The sequence below is a fragment of the Schistocerca nitens genome, chromosome 10 (genome assembly GCF_023898315.1).
Source record: "Schistocerca nitens isolate TAMUIC-IGC-003100 chromosome 10, iqSchNite1.1, whole genome shotgun sequence".
Taxonomy (NCBI): Eukaryota; Metazoa; Arthropoda; class Insecta; order Orthoptera; family Acrididae; genus Schistocerca; species Schistocerca nitens.
Genome location: NC_064623.1, coordinates 98,913,358 through 98,927,420, shown reverse-complemented (window position 1 = coordinate 98,927,420; position 14,063 = coordinate 98,913,358). Strand labels below are relative to the sequence as shown.

The 14,063-nt window shown below is 39.5% G+C and overlaps 1 protein-coding gene across 6 annotated transcripts in view; it reads left to right on the top strand.

Annotated features, from left to right (window-relative positions):
• The window catches only part of LOC126210051 (uncharacterized), an 895,609-nt gene that overhangs the window by 873,762 nt on the left and 7,784 nt on the right, over nucleotides 1–14,063 (top strand). For 5 of the 6 annotated variants that reach the window (XM_049939166.1, XM_049939165.1, XM_049939164.1 and 2 more), the window contains 2 exons: nucleotides 4,399–4,503; nucleotides 9,068–9,295. In XM_049939166.1, coding sequence (XP_049795123.1) covers nucleotides 4,399–4,503; nucleotides 9,068–9,295 — 333 coding nt within the window. The remainder of the gene's footprint in view (nucleotides 1–4,398; nucleotides 4,504–9,067; nucleotides 9,296–14,063) is intronic. The other variant, XM_049939167.1, reaches the window with a different exon arrangement.

The window sequence follows — 14,063 nt, the reverse complement described above, 5'->3', positions numbered from 1 at the left end:
GTTTCAGCCTCTCCCTCCTCTCAGTAGCCTGACACTAAGTTCTACATGCACTGAACAGGTACATCTAAGACACAACTCTCGTACACTTCGTACAGGAGAGAAGTTTTTCAAACTACGTGGTTCAACAACCAATGAGGGGTTGTCAGTTGTCAGTCATTTGCATAACAAGATTACTTTAGTGTGTTTGGCTTGAATTAATTGTGTATAAAACTAATATAGAGGTTTTTGGAAATGAAAAATAAAGAAAATATCCAAGGTAAGAAAAACACAATACACATAAAATTATTCTAGCATTTGTGGATGATTGGCTGAAACCTAACATTTTAAAACAGTTACAGTTCATGCAAGAATATTAATTTGTTGCCACAGAATCTTGTTTCTGGTTGGAAACCTCACCAGGCCTTTCCACATTACATTTTACTAGATGGCAAAAGCTATTCAGTCCATGTGCTCACCTATTACATACCACATATCACTAGATACTTTGATCAGTACTGTCTAGCAACTCGCTCCTGCCTTTTCACACACTTGTGTCTAATAGTATGTCAAAAATTATTTAAATAGGCTTGTTTCATAAAGTAATTTGTGTGCATTTTTAAGTATTAATTAACCAGGACCTACTGTTTTGAAGTGGAATTTAGGCAATATTCATTATTAAGTACATAAGTAAACACTGAAATATTTGAAAAATAACTAATTAAACCATAAGAAAAAAAGCAAAATACAAATTACTGCCTGAATACCAGCAGCAATAATTTGAAAAAAAAATGTGTGAAGTAATTTTGATATTTACTAAGTAACTTTACGTACTCTACAACCGAGATCAGAGCAAGTGTGTATGCTCAACTTCGCTACATTGCAAATACTGTAGAGTAGGGCAGTACTCACAGTTCTGCTATTGGAAAAGCCATGGATTCCAACTGATTGCAAATTATTCTAGTAACATGTTTGGGAATTCAAGAAATGTAAACTTCATTTAAAGCAGAAAGAAGAGAAAGCATAATAATTCAGTAGACAGCCATGCCAAAGGTGCATCTACAATGGAATGGTTAGTGGAGAGAGGCTAGGCTATCCCTTGATTCCTGAAGAGGGGCAGCAGTCATTTCAGTAGTTGCACGTGTAACTGAGCACATAATAAACTAATTTGCTTTGCAGGTACTGCAAAAATCTGCAAGCAAGGGGAAATTACAGCCATTATTTTTTCCTGAAGGCATGCAGTGCTACTATACTCAATGATGATGGCATCCTCTTGGGTACAGTATTCTGGAGATAAAATATTCTCCCTTTTGAATATCCAGGCAGGGACTACTCAAGAGGATGTAATCATCGGTATAAACAAAACTGTCATTCTGTTGGTCAAAGCATGGAATATTAGATCCCATAATTGGGTATGTAGGTTAGAGAATTTACAAAGGGAAATGGATCAAGTTAGATATTGTCAGAATTAATGAAGTCCAGTGGCAGGAAGAACAGGGCTTCTGGTCTGGTCAGTGCAGGGTTATCAATACAAAATCAGATACAGATAATGCAGGAGTAGACCTAATAATGAATAAGGAAATAGGAATGTGGGTAAGCTACTATGAACAGCATAATGAACACATTATTCTAGCCAAGGCACACGAAGCCAACACCTGCAACAATAGTACAAATTTACATGCCAGTTACCCCGTAGATGATGAAGTGACTGAAAGAATGTATGATGAGAAAAAGGAAGAGAAGGCAAAATAGTACGAGAATATGAACTGGGGTAAATGAATGAAAGAAGAAGCTACCTGGTAGCATTTTGCAAAAAAGCACAGTTTAATCATTGCTAACACTTGGTTTAAGAATCATTCAAAAGATCGTACAGGGTGTTTCAGAATGGTGTTTTAAAAATTTGGGGACAGGTTCCTTACACCTAAGCAAGGAAAAAAAGTCCAGTAAACATGGGCTCTAAAATGCATACCTTAAGAGCTATGAGCACTTGTTCATCTTTGTTACAGTGAAAAGCATCTCTTTTACTGAACACCTACTTATAGCTCTGAAGGTATACACATCTTAGAGCCCATGTTTACTGTACATTTTTTTCTTGTTTTGCTCCATACTACCTCGTTCCAATATATGGAAAGCAAAGAGCTTGCAGCAGAAGAGATGTGGTTCACCAGGTTGATTGTATGACGGCAAGACAAACATTTTGAAAGCTGATTTTATACTGTGAGAAATTTCCAGGGGCAAATGTGAACTCATGAGGATAATTTATTGATTATGAACTGCAGATTAAATCTGAAACAAAAATGCAAAATGGTAGGAAATTAAGGAAATGAGCATGGATAAATTCAAGGATCCCAAGACTGTTGAGAGTTTCGGAGGTAGGACTAGGCAATGGTAGACTGAATCAAGAGAAAGGAATACAAAAGAAGATAAATGAGATGGAATAGGGAAGGCAGCAGAGAATCACACAGTAAAAACTCATGGCTGTGTAGAAATTCCTGGATAATGTAGGAAATATTAAATTTAAGTGATGAAATGACAGAAAGGAAAAATGCAGCAAATAATGGAACCAAAATGAATAAAAATGTCTAAAAAATGAGACTGGCAGAAAATGCAAAATGGCTATACAGAAATAGCTAGGCTGTAAAAGCAGGCATAACAAGGGTAGCAATGCTGCCTTTAGGAAACTTACAGAACTTTGGAGAAATGAGAAGCAGCTGTATGAATGTCAAGAGCTCAGATGGCAAGCCAGTACTGTGAAAAGAAGGGAAAGCTGAAAGGTGCAAGGAAAATATAATGGTTCTACATAATGTAAACAAGTGTGAGGACAATATAAGAGAGAGGAAAGAGGTAGTAGATGAAGATGAAATGGGAGATACAACACTGTGAGAAGGCTGTGACAGAGCACTGGAAGACCTATGTAGAAATACTGCCTCTGGAACAGGCGACGTATCCTCACAGTTATTGAGGTCCTTGGGAGAGCCAACCATGACAGAATTATTTCACCTGGTGTGCATGATACACAAGGCAGGCAAAGTACCCTTGGATTTAAGGAAATGTAATATTCCAACCCCACAGATGGCAGGTGCTGACAGCAGTGAATATTACCATACTATCAATTTAATAACTCATAGTCACAAAATACTGATGGTAGAGGCCGACCTTGGGAGTGATGTGTTTGGTTTCCGGAAACATGCAAGAATACGTGGAGCAATATTGACACTATGATTTATCTGAGAAGATATGTTGAAGAAAGTCAAACCTACATATACAACATTGTAGATTTAGAAAAAGCTTTTGACAATGTTGACTGGACATCACTCTTTGAAATTTTGAAGGTGACAGGGATAAAGTGCCGGGAACAAAAAGGTCATTTACAGCTTGTACAGAAACCAGACTGCAGTTATAAGAATCAAAGGACATGAAAGTGAAACAGTGGTTAGGAAGGGAGTGAGAAAGTTCAGTGGCCTATCCCCAATATTATTCAATCTGTACATTGAGCAAGCTGTAAATGAAACCAAGGAAAAATTTGGAAATGGAAATACAGTTTAGGAAGCAGAGCAGCTGAAGGGAATGGGTAATGGATTAAAAATAAATTTAAAAATGATGATCAATAAAAGTAAAATAGGGTAATACAGTGCAGTAAAATTAAACCAAGTGGTGCTGACAGAATTAAGATTAGGAGATGGGATCCTAATAGTAGTAGATGAGTTTCGCTGTCCAGGCATAAAAATAACTGATGATGGCCAAAGAGGAGCGGATATGTAATGCAGACTGGCAATAGCAAGAAAAGCATCTCTGAAAAAGAGGGATCTGTTAACATGTAATATGAGCATAAGTGTTAGGAAGTATTTTGTGAAAGTGTTTCTTTGGGGTGTAGTCTTGTAAGGAAGTGAAGTGTGGACAATAATCAGTTCAGACATAAAAGAATAGAAGATTTTGAAATTTGATGTCACAGAAGAATGCCAAAGATTTTCTGGGTAGAACAAATAACAGATGAGCAGACACTGAATCAAATTAGGGGAAAAAAGAAATTTATGGCACAGCTTGAGTAAAAAAAGTGACTGGATGATAGGAAACATTCTGAAGCATCAAGGAATTTCAATTTCGTGAGAGAGAGAGAGAGAGAGAGAGAGAGAGAGAGAGAGAGAGAGAGAGTGTGTGTGTGTGTGTGTGTGTGTGTGTGTAGGGAGACCAGGGCTTGAATACACTAAGCAGCTTCAAATGGATGTAGGTTCTGCTAGTTAAGCAGAGTTGACAGGGCTTGCACTGGGTAGATTAGCACAGAGAGTTGCATCAAACCAGTCTTCAGACTGAAGACAACAACAACATTCATCACATTTGCGTGTTTCAGAATGTAGCACAAATGATGTTTTACTTGAGATTTTTATGAGACTTCCAGATTTACACATCCAGTTTTTTTTGCAGGGGATCAACAAGAGGTTCCAGCGCCTGGAGTCTCACGTGGTCACTCTGGCCCGCAGTGTCGCACATCTGTCCTCAGAAATGAGAACCCAGCACCTCATGATACAGGTAAGCAATCTATTTAAATTGATGAACTGTCAGAAATGACAGGAAAACATGTGAAGTAAAGGTAATCTGTTTTTCTGTTAGTGTTTAGCTCATGTAGTATGAGCTCTGCTTTTTAGGATTTGAAAATTTTTATTTATCATTGAATGTTTTGGCTAGGTGCCTTTCCTGAAGCTGCAATTGTCAAGGTAACCTAGGGGCAGAAAGTTGTGTGTGCCATCTGTTTGTGAATTATGTAAGTCTTGTGCTGTTATCATATTTTAACTGTTCGCATATTATATTCTCCGAGGCAGAATTTGATGACCCGCCCAAAATTTTATGAATTAGTATTTGCGCCGCAAAAATATGAAGAGACCCGCCCAGCGTTTGCCTGAATGAGTGTGGGAAACCATCAAAAAACCACACTCAAGCTGGCCAATGTACTAGCCCACAGTTGTTAATATGCCCCACAGATTTGATCAGGGTCTGGTGTACCTCCATTTCTCGCATGTTAGCATATTGCACATCATGCTATATGAGCAGGTTATTAAGGAATAATTGTGTATTTTCAAGCGTCCAGCTGAGCTATTTCAATTTTTTTACCCAAAATTTCAACGACCAACCCAGTCATATTATTTACATGCAGTGAGCTTTTTGTTGTTATGCATGCTCTCTGCCTCAATTCAAACCAGACTGTGAACTATTACTGGTGTCCCACAGCTATTTATAGCCAAGTTCAATCCCTATACCACTTGATACTCATTTAGCATTGTTTAGGGTTAAAGGTAACTGACTTCTGATCAGTTTGTAATTAATCCAGTATCAGATATGCATATCAACATCCAGGTCATCAGCTTGCAGATTCTGCAATTCAATTGCCGAGACGAGAAAATGACTTGACCCTCACTTGCCAGTGGTCAAACACTTAAACCACACATAATTATCTTATTTAATGTGAAAGATGACTCATAATAATGACTTGAGGTGTATGGGACATAATTTCAACAACACATGAACACCTAAAGTTAAAAAAAAATAATAAAAAGACCATAAATTCCCTGAATATTTGATGGATTCTAGAGTCCAGTAATTACAAATAAAAGCTACTGGTAAGCTAGGTAGTTGAACTAAAAATAGGTGCTTTGCCCAGTAACCACTTGTAAACAAAGGGTTTAAGAATACTCTAGTTGGAGGCTATAATGCACTTTTTATGTAAAATTGCTACAAAGGCAATTTCCTAACTTATGTAATTACAGACAGAGGTTGTAAAACTTATCTTAATAGTTTTAGTCATCATCATACCAGTTGCAAGTGTGTCAGGTGTCAGTTTAGATTTTGTACCCCGCATCAAAAGTAAAGTGTATATGAAATTGACAAAGCTTGAAACATAGCCAGATGGAACACCTGTACTTGTTATAGTTCCACTCCTAACATAAACACTACAGGTTTCTTTTTCTCTTTCCTGTTTCCTTCCATATTTAATCTATACACAAGATTCCCAATTTTTTATCTAAGCTTTATTTTTCTTAAGTTTATTATTCAGCATGTTATTTACATGATGCTAATGATGACAGTACAATTAATTTGTGCAGAAATTGTTTATTTAATGAACTATTCAAAATTTATGATAAGGTCTTATGGGACCAAACTGCTGAGGTCATTGGTCCGTAAGCCTACACACTACTTAATCTAACTTAACTAACTTACACTATATACAATACACACACCCATGCCCGAGGGAGGACTTGAACCTACGACGGGGGGAGCCGCACAGACCGTGATGAGATGCCTCAGACCGCGCAGCACATTAATAATTGTTTATTTTAATATAATAGAGGGAAACATTCCACGTGGGCAAAATATATCTAAAAACACAGATGATGTGACTTACCGAACGAAAGTGCTGGCAGGTCGATAGACACACAAACAAACACAAACATACACACGAAATTCAAGCTTTCGCAACAAACTGTTGCCTCATCAGGAAAGAGGGAAGGAGAGGGAAAGACGAAAGGATGTGGGTTTTAAGGGAGAGGGTAAGGAGTCATTCCAATCCCGGGAGCGGAAAGACTTACCTTAGGGGGAAACAAATGTCTGTAAACAAATGTCTGCTTGTGTCTGTGTATGTGCGGATGGATATATGTGTGTGTGTGTGTGTGTGTGTGTGTGTGTGCGAGTGTATACCCGTCCTTTTTTCCCCCTAAGGTAAGTCTTTCCGCTCCCGGGATTGGAATGACTCCTTACCCTCTCCCTTAAAACCCACATCCTTTCGTCTTTCCCTCTCCTTCCCTCTTTCCTGATGAGGCAACAGTTTGTTGCAAAAGCTTGAATTTCGTGTGTATGTCTGTGTTTGTGTGTCTATTGACCTGCCAGCACTTTCGTTCGGTAAGTCACATCATCTGTGTTTTCAGATATATTGTTTATTTTAAGATTGACATACATTATTCGAATGCCCCACTTTCTTCTGATGAATAAATGTCTCATCTTTTCTGAAGCTTCTACTATTATGAAAATCTATTAACTGTTGCTGTCATAAGAAATCTAGAAATTTGAATATGAAAATGTAATCCCTCCAAAAACCTAAAGATACATCCCTCTGTTTTGAAAAATGTACCATGTTAATTAGTTACATGCATCATACAGAAAATTTGAGTTCTCAGAAAATTCTTGGTGGGTTTTGCGAAAAATGAGGTCTGTAATTCTGTTACATAAAATATAACATAGAATTAATGTAATTTGAAAAATATATGGCTTTTAGTTGAACAAAATAACTTAGCCTCTACTGTGTATAAGTATTCTCTGTTTCTCTTGTCTCTCATGTTGATGCTGAAAATGAAATAACTTTGTATTTAAGTCCTTGACTGAAGTTGTATGATAGCATTATATACACTCCTGGAAATGGAAAAAAGAACACATTGACACCGGTGTGTCAGACCCACCATACTTGCTCCGGACACTGCGAGAGGGCTGTACAAGCAATGATCACACGCACGGCACAGCGGACACACCAGGAACCGCGGTGTTGGCCGTCGAATGGCGCTAGCTGCGCAGCATTTGTGCACTGCCGCCGTCAGTGTCAGCCAGTTTGCCGTGGCATACGGAGCTCCATCGCAGTCTTTAACACTGGTAGCATGCCGCGACAGCGTGGACGTGAACCGTATGTGCAGTTGACGGACTTTGAGCGAGGGCGTATAGTGGGCATGCGGGAGGCCGGGTAGACGTACCGCCGAATTGCTCAACACGTGGGGCGTGAGGTCTCCACAGTACATCGATGTTGTCACCAGTGGTCGGCGGAAGGTGCACGTGCCCGTCGACCTGGGACCGGACCGCAGCGACGCACGGATGCACGCCAAGACCGTAGGATCCTACGCAGTGCCGTAGGGGACTGCACCGCCACTTCCCAGCAAATTAGGGACACTGTTGCTCCTGGGGTATCGGCGAGGACCATTCACAACCGTCTCCATGAAGCTGGGCTATGGTCCCGCACACCGTTAGGCCGTCTTCCGCTCACGCCCCAACATCGTGCAGCCCGCCTCTAGTGGTGTCGCGACAGGCATGAATGGAGGGACGAATGGAGACGTGTCGTCTTCAGCGATGAGAGTCGCTTCTGCCTTGGTGCCAATGATGGTCGTATGCGTGTTTGGTGCCGTGCAGGTGAGCGCCACAATCAGGACTGCGTACGACCGAGGCACACAGGGCCAACACCCGGCATCATGGTGTGGGGAGCGATCTCCTACACTGGCCGTACACCACTGGTGATCGTCGAGGGGACACTGAATAGTGCACGGTACATCCAAACCGTCATCGAACCCATCGTTCTACCATTCCTAGACCGGCAAGGGAACTTGCTGTTCCAACAGGACAATGCACGTCCGCATGTATCCCGTGCCACCCAACGTGCTCTAGAAGGTGTAAGTCAACTACCCTGGCCAGCAAGATCTCCGGATCTGTCCCCCATTGAGCATGTGTGGGACTGGATGAAGCGTCGTCTCACGCGGTCTGCACGTCCAGCACGAACGCTGGTCCAACTGAGGCGCCAGGTGGAAATGGCATGGCAAGCCGTTCCACAGGACTACATCCAGCATCTCTACGATCGTCTCCATGGGAGAATAGCAGCCTGCATTGCTGCGAAAGGTGGATATACACTGTACTAGTGCCGACATTGTGCATGCTCTGTTGCCTGTGTCTATGTGCCTGTGGTTCTGTCAGTGTGATCATGTGATGTATCTGACCCCAGGAATGTGTCAATAAAGTTTCCCCTTCCTGGGACAATGAATTCACGGTGTTCTTATTTCAATTTCCAGGAGTGTACTTTCACTTACATAAAGTTTCAAAATGAACATTTATTAAGTATGGAGCTGCTAGTTGTTTGTTTAATTTAGACTCCTCAATGTCTGTGTGGTTCACTGGTTCATCGTGTTACAAGCATTAAGTGTATTTTATACATGTTGATCATCATCAGTTTGGACAGTGATAAAAAAAAAGAACTACATAAACTTGATAACTCACTTGACTTGTGTTATGTACAGTTATTTAAGGAATCCATCTGAAAGGCCAGTAAGTTACATAGGTGCACTTCTGCTTGCAGGAGATGGAGAACATACGGGGCGAGATTGCGGCGCTGCGCACGCAGACGGCGCTGCACCACCACCGGTCGCAGTCCGTGCCGCGTGCCCTCAACGTCGCAGGCGGTGCCGGTCCTCAAGGGGACAGTGCAGGCGGCCTGTCGAACCCGTCACGCGTCCGCAAGCTGACCAAGTTCTTCGGGGACGAGCCACCCCTGCTCAGGTTGTTCCTCCGGAGGCTCGGCTACGAGGTAGGGCTGGGGGGTTACAAGCTCAGCTGGCTCTAAGCCAGGCTGCTGGCTTACGGCTTATCGGGTGCCGACAGGCGTCTCCCATTGCATTATATTTGTTAATTAACATCCTGCAGATAAAGCTTATCTGTTACGGATATTACAGAACCATATGACAGTCGGTTAGTTGGCTGTAAATACAGATAAATGTGACCAATCACTTATGACACATTTATTTTCATGAACTACTTTTTGAGCATTTTCGGGCTCATTTTCGGGTGAGGCATAGAGAAGTTCCATACTTACTTTTTTATCATGGTGCTATGTACCGACTCTTAACAGGAAGGTAGGAAACACTTCAATGTATTTATCTGATGTGTTCTTGTATGACAAGTTGCACCAGAAAACAAATTTCTTTACTTAAAGCAGCAATATGGTGGTATTGTCATCTTGGAAGCTTCCATTTTCATCATCTAGTGAGCACAGAATTGAACACTATATGATGAATTCTGTAACTGATAGGCAATGAAAAACAAATTGCCACGTTAATATTAGCCCTTTGACTGCTGTCTATGAGTTAAATCGTTACACTCCACCGCCCCAGGTGCTGGTGCACATTTAAATGCCACCTCTGGGTTTTCCCTTACCCAACTGATGAGTTTACATATCCCATTCCGCCAGCCACCTCACTGCTGTGGATGAGTTACGTCTATATCTCAGTGAATAAAAATGTTTCAAAAATTTGTCATGCAAGATATGTGCCTCTTTGTGTTCTATCATTTGTAAAAAGCCTTGTTTCAATATCCTGACCCAAAATAAAATATGACGATTGCTATGACAACATGTTTCCCAAAACCCAGGAACGGAACTGGGTGTGCCACGTGCAACTGTCTGCCGGATACAAAAAACAATGAAATGAAATGTCATTGTGCTCTCAATTTTAAATAAAATTTTGATATTTTATCTACATTTCAGCAATACATGAGCTGAAATCCAGGAGGCGTAGTTTACACAATGTATTCTTATCTCTACAAACTCTTTTTAAAATTTTGTGCAATGCTTTACTTAATTTAATTTAGCACAGTTACTATGACAAATAGCAAAAGAAATTCAGTCCTTTATCGAGTAAAGATATCAGACTGTAAGATGTGCAAAACTCAATTTTTTTCACAGAATAATTTTTGTACAATTGGATTATAAGTTTATCACAGTGGTGGGAACACCATCTCTCAGCACAGCAACAACAAAGCCGCACTCAGCGACGAATGCAGAGAGCACGTCTATAGTAGTCAAAGGGTTAATAGCAAAACAATATAGTTGATTGCTACGTGATTAATACTGTGGCCGATAGTCAATGAAACTGGAAGCTGACAGGTGGATATTAACAACAATACCACACAGTCTGCTGCAGTATACAAAGAAAATTTCAACACAGCTTCCCGTATACATATCACTCATGGCAGAAGATTAAAGGGTCTTTTTTTTATCTTCCTATTACAGAGACAGTATCCAACATCAATCTACAGACATAAATATGTAACTTCTTTATGGATCGCTTGAATATGCACTCAAAAAGTAGTTTACGAAAATAAATAAATATTTTATAAGTGACTGGTCACAGTTATGTGTGTTTATATTCAAACTCTTCTCATTTTTTAACACGACCGGATAAACAAAGGAAAAATATGAATCATTAGATTTCAAAATTACAATTCCTCAAAGTCGTACAGTATGTTCTTCAGGCATTTCTGTTTAACTGGGAAAGTGTGTTCTTTTATTTACATTTTGTAAAAACAAAAAAGAAACAAAAGAAGAGTCTGAAACCAGGAAGTGCACTACAACGATGATGGGTGATACAATGATGCAAGCAGCAAGAGAGTTAGGAGAGAGGATGATAGCAATCTCATTTTCTGATTATTTCGTGGTACAGAAACAATTAGAGGTTTGTGAAGAAGTTGCACAAGAGTTTGGTATAAAATTTAATGCAAAGAAATGCGAGTTGATGGTCGCTACAAGAGAGAATGACAGACCCAAGGTGAGCATGCTACTGGTTAGGGAGCAGCTGAAAATGGAAGAATTAATTAAAGGACAAATGAACATGCAATGCAAGCTGGCAGCTTTACAAGAATTGTATGTGACAAAGAAGTCTGCCAGAAAAGTACGAAGGTTATTCCATCATTTTTCAGGATGCATCTGGGATATTATTAACTCTTGTATTGATATTTAGGCTGACAACCTTTCAGCCATTCTGAAGGTGGGTCACTTGCAAGATTTTTAACGCACTTTACACTGTGGAGTAAACACATGTGTGTCAAAGATAATACTGTTGGTAACAAGAGTATCAGTAATAAAACAGTACACCTCCAAGAGTAAAACGGAGCAAGCACAGAGTCAGCAAATCCACAGTCCTTATAAAGTAGCTGGTTTATTATTATCGATGACAAATGTTGTACTGCCAGGCAGTAAATACCTAGAACAGTATTTCCTTTAAAACTCCAGGCATGAAATGAGTGGTTTCCATGACGTGTTGAGCTGGCAAACCCTAGTCTCAGTTAAACAGGATGTTTGGTAATTGTATTTCCACAGCTTCCTTGATCACTTTCAACTGACTCAGCTTGATAATGGCTGAAAGGTCTTCAGCTGAAATATCGGTACACGAGTTAATAATATCCTGGATACACTCCCAAAACAATGATTGAATATTGATCCATCAGGAAAACTTCAATAAACACAAATAAGAAGGTATTACCAATATTATCAATTGCATTACACACCAATTTTATTGTATGCTGCACAGAAATTGTTCACAAAAGAAAAGAGAAAAAAAATAAGATGTGAGATAAGTTACATGAAGTTTTTGAGATGACTGACAGGTGCAAAAAATGCAGATAACATATGAGGGAAGAAGATTAAAAAAAGGGCATTCAGAAATTAGGGGAAAACTGGATCAGAGTAGTGACAGAGGAGTAATGGGGAAACAGGAGAGGATGGAGTAGCTTGTGTTCCCAGCAGATCCTGATAGTGGTGGGAAACCGGACTTACATTACCTAATATTTCTGTTACTTTTATTTGGGCAGGCACCAAAGGTGTAGAAAATTTCTGGAAACAAAAATTATTTATTTCCGCTATTGGTGGCAGTTGACGTGCTTCCACATATGCTACCAAGCTATTCAACTTATGGCACATAAGTGTAGAACTTATGACAGTAGTCATGCATTTAGTTAGTTTAGAAGCTCTTTAGCAGTTGTAATCAGTGTGAGTCAATTGAAGTAAAATAAGCTGCCAACTTGCGCTAACCGATACTATCTGTTAGACAGTTGCCGTTGCTAAGACAACTTGTTTTATTACAATTGACTTGCACTGCACAGTGTTCTTGTTTCAGTTAATACAGTTTTTTACTAAGTGTATGTGTGACTACTTGTCATAAAGTTCCCTGTCAATGATCAAACTTGTTTTGTCAGATTTCCAGTTTGCTACACACAATACACAGGTTTCTCTAATAAATGTATGTGTGTAGCATCTAATCATCCTTTTTTTTATCACTTTGGAGCAGTTGTGAGTATTGTGCCATGAAGTATTTTGACACTCATGGGCAATGCATGAAGTGCAACGCATGATACAAATTTTAAATCTTCAGAATCTTCTCCAGTCATTAGACATCTCAAAGTTACGGATAACAGTCTCGCAACCAGCTGGCTATTGTTTGACAAATGCATGCATAAATTGTCAGACTTGTTTGTCAAATTGGCTAACAGTCAAAACGTCTCTCAAACACCCTGTATGTTCGGTAAACATATGAAACAATGCAGCACTCTCCCAAATAATTTGAAAAACACATTAAGGTTGACAAATTACTTTATCATTTGCTGGAGCATTAAGTGTTGTGTTTGTCCACGATTTGCTCGTGGTTGGATGCTTGATGATTTGTGCACATACACATCAACTACCACCTGAAAGTAGACAAAACTAACCAATAATGAGAATAAATAAAAATTACAGTTGAAGGCAGAAAATGTTTTTATTTCAGAGATAACATTTCTGGATTGTTTGACAGAGTACTTCCTGTTAACACACGAGGGTAGTTCAATAAGTTCCACTGTCTGAGAGCAGGTGTCACTGCTAGTACAAGTCACTGATACCATCTCTTGGATAGTGCTAAAAGTCACTGATACCATCTCTTGGATAGTGCTAAAACAACAATTACACTGATTCACAGATTTTTTTTCAGTTTCCCAGCTATTTCACTATCTGGAAATAGTGCAGTATCATTTAGTGATTCACGTTTTGCATTTGGATTGGAAATCACGCGACAAAATAAAAGTTTGATTCAACGAATTTAAAAAATGGTCTAACACCCATTTTTTTTTAAAAAAATTAAGATTGCCTAGCAGAGATGGTTACCAAAGAAATCATTGAAGAAGTCCACCACATTTTTACTGCTGACGGTCAAACAAAATTGCTCAAAGTATCTATAAATGGCTGCTACTATTTTACATGTGAATTTGGTGATTAAAAACTGTAATTTGAATAGGACACTACAATTGCTGAGAGCAGAGAGCAAGGAGATGCAGTTTCCAGCTTCAAATTTGTGTTTGGGGCAACTGAACCAAGATCCAGCTAGTTGTCTCCTTAGATGACACACTAATTAATCACTACAGCACAGAAACCAAGAACCAGTCAAAAAATACTGGGTACCTCCCAGCGAATTTGCTGTGATATGGAAGGCATCATGTTTACAGGCTTCTTTGAAAAAGAAAAAATAATCACTGGACAATATTAAATTGAGATA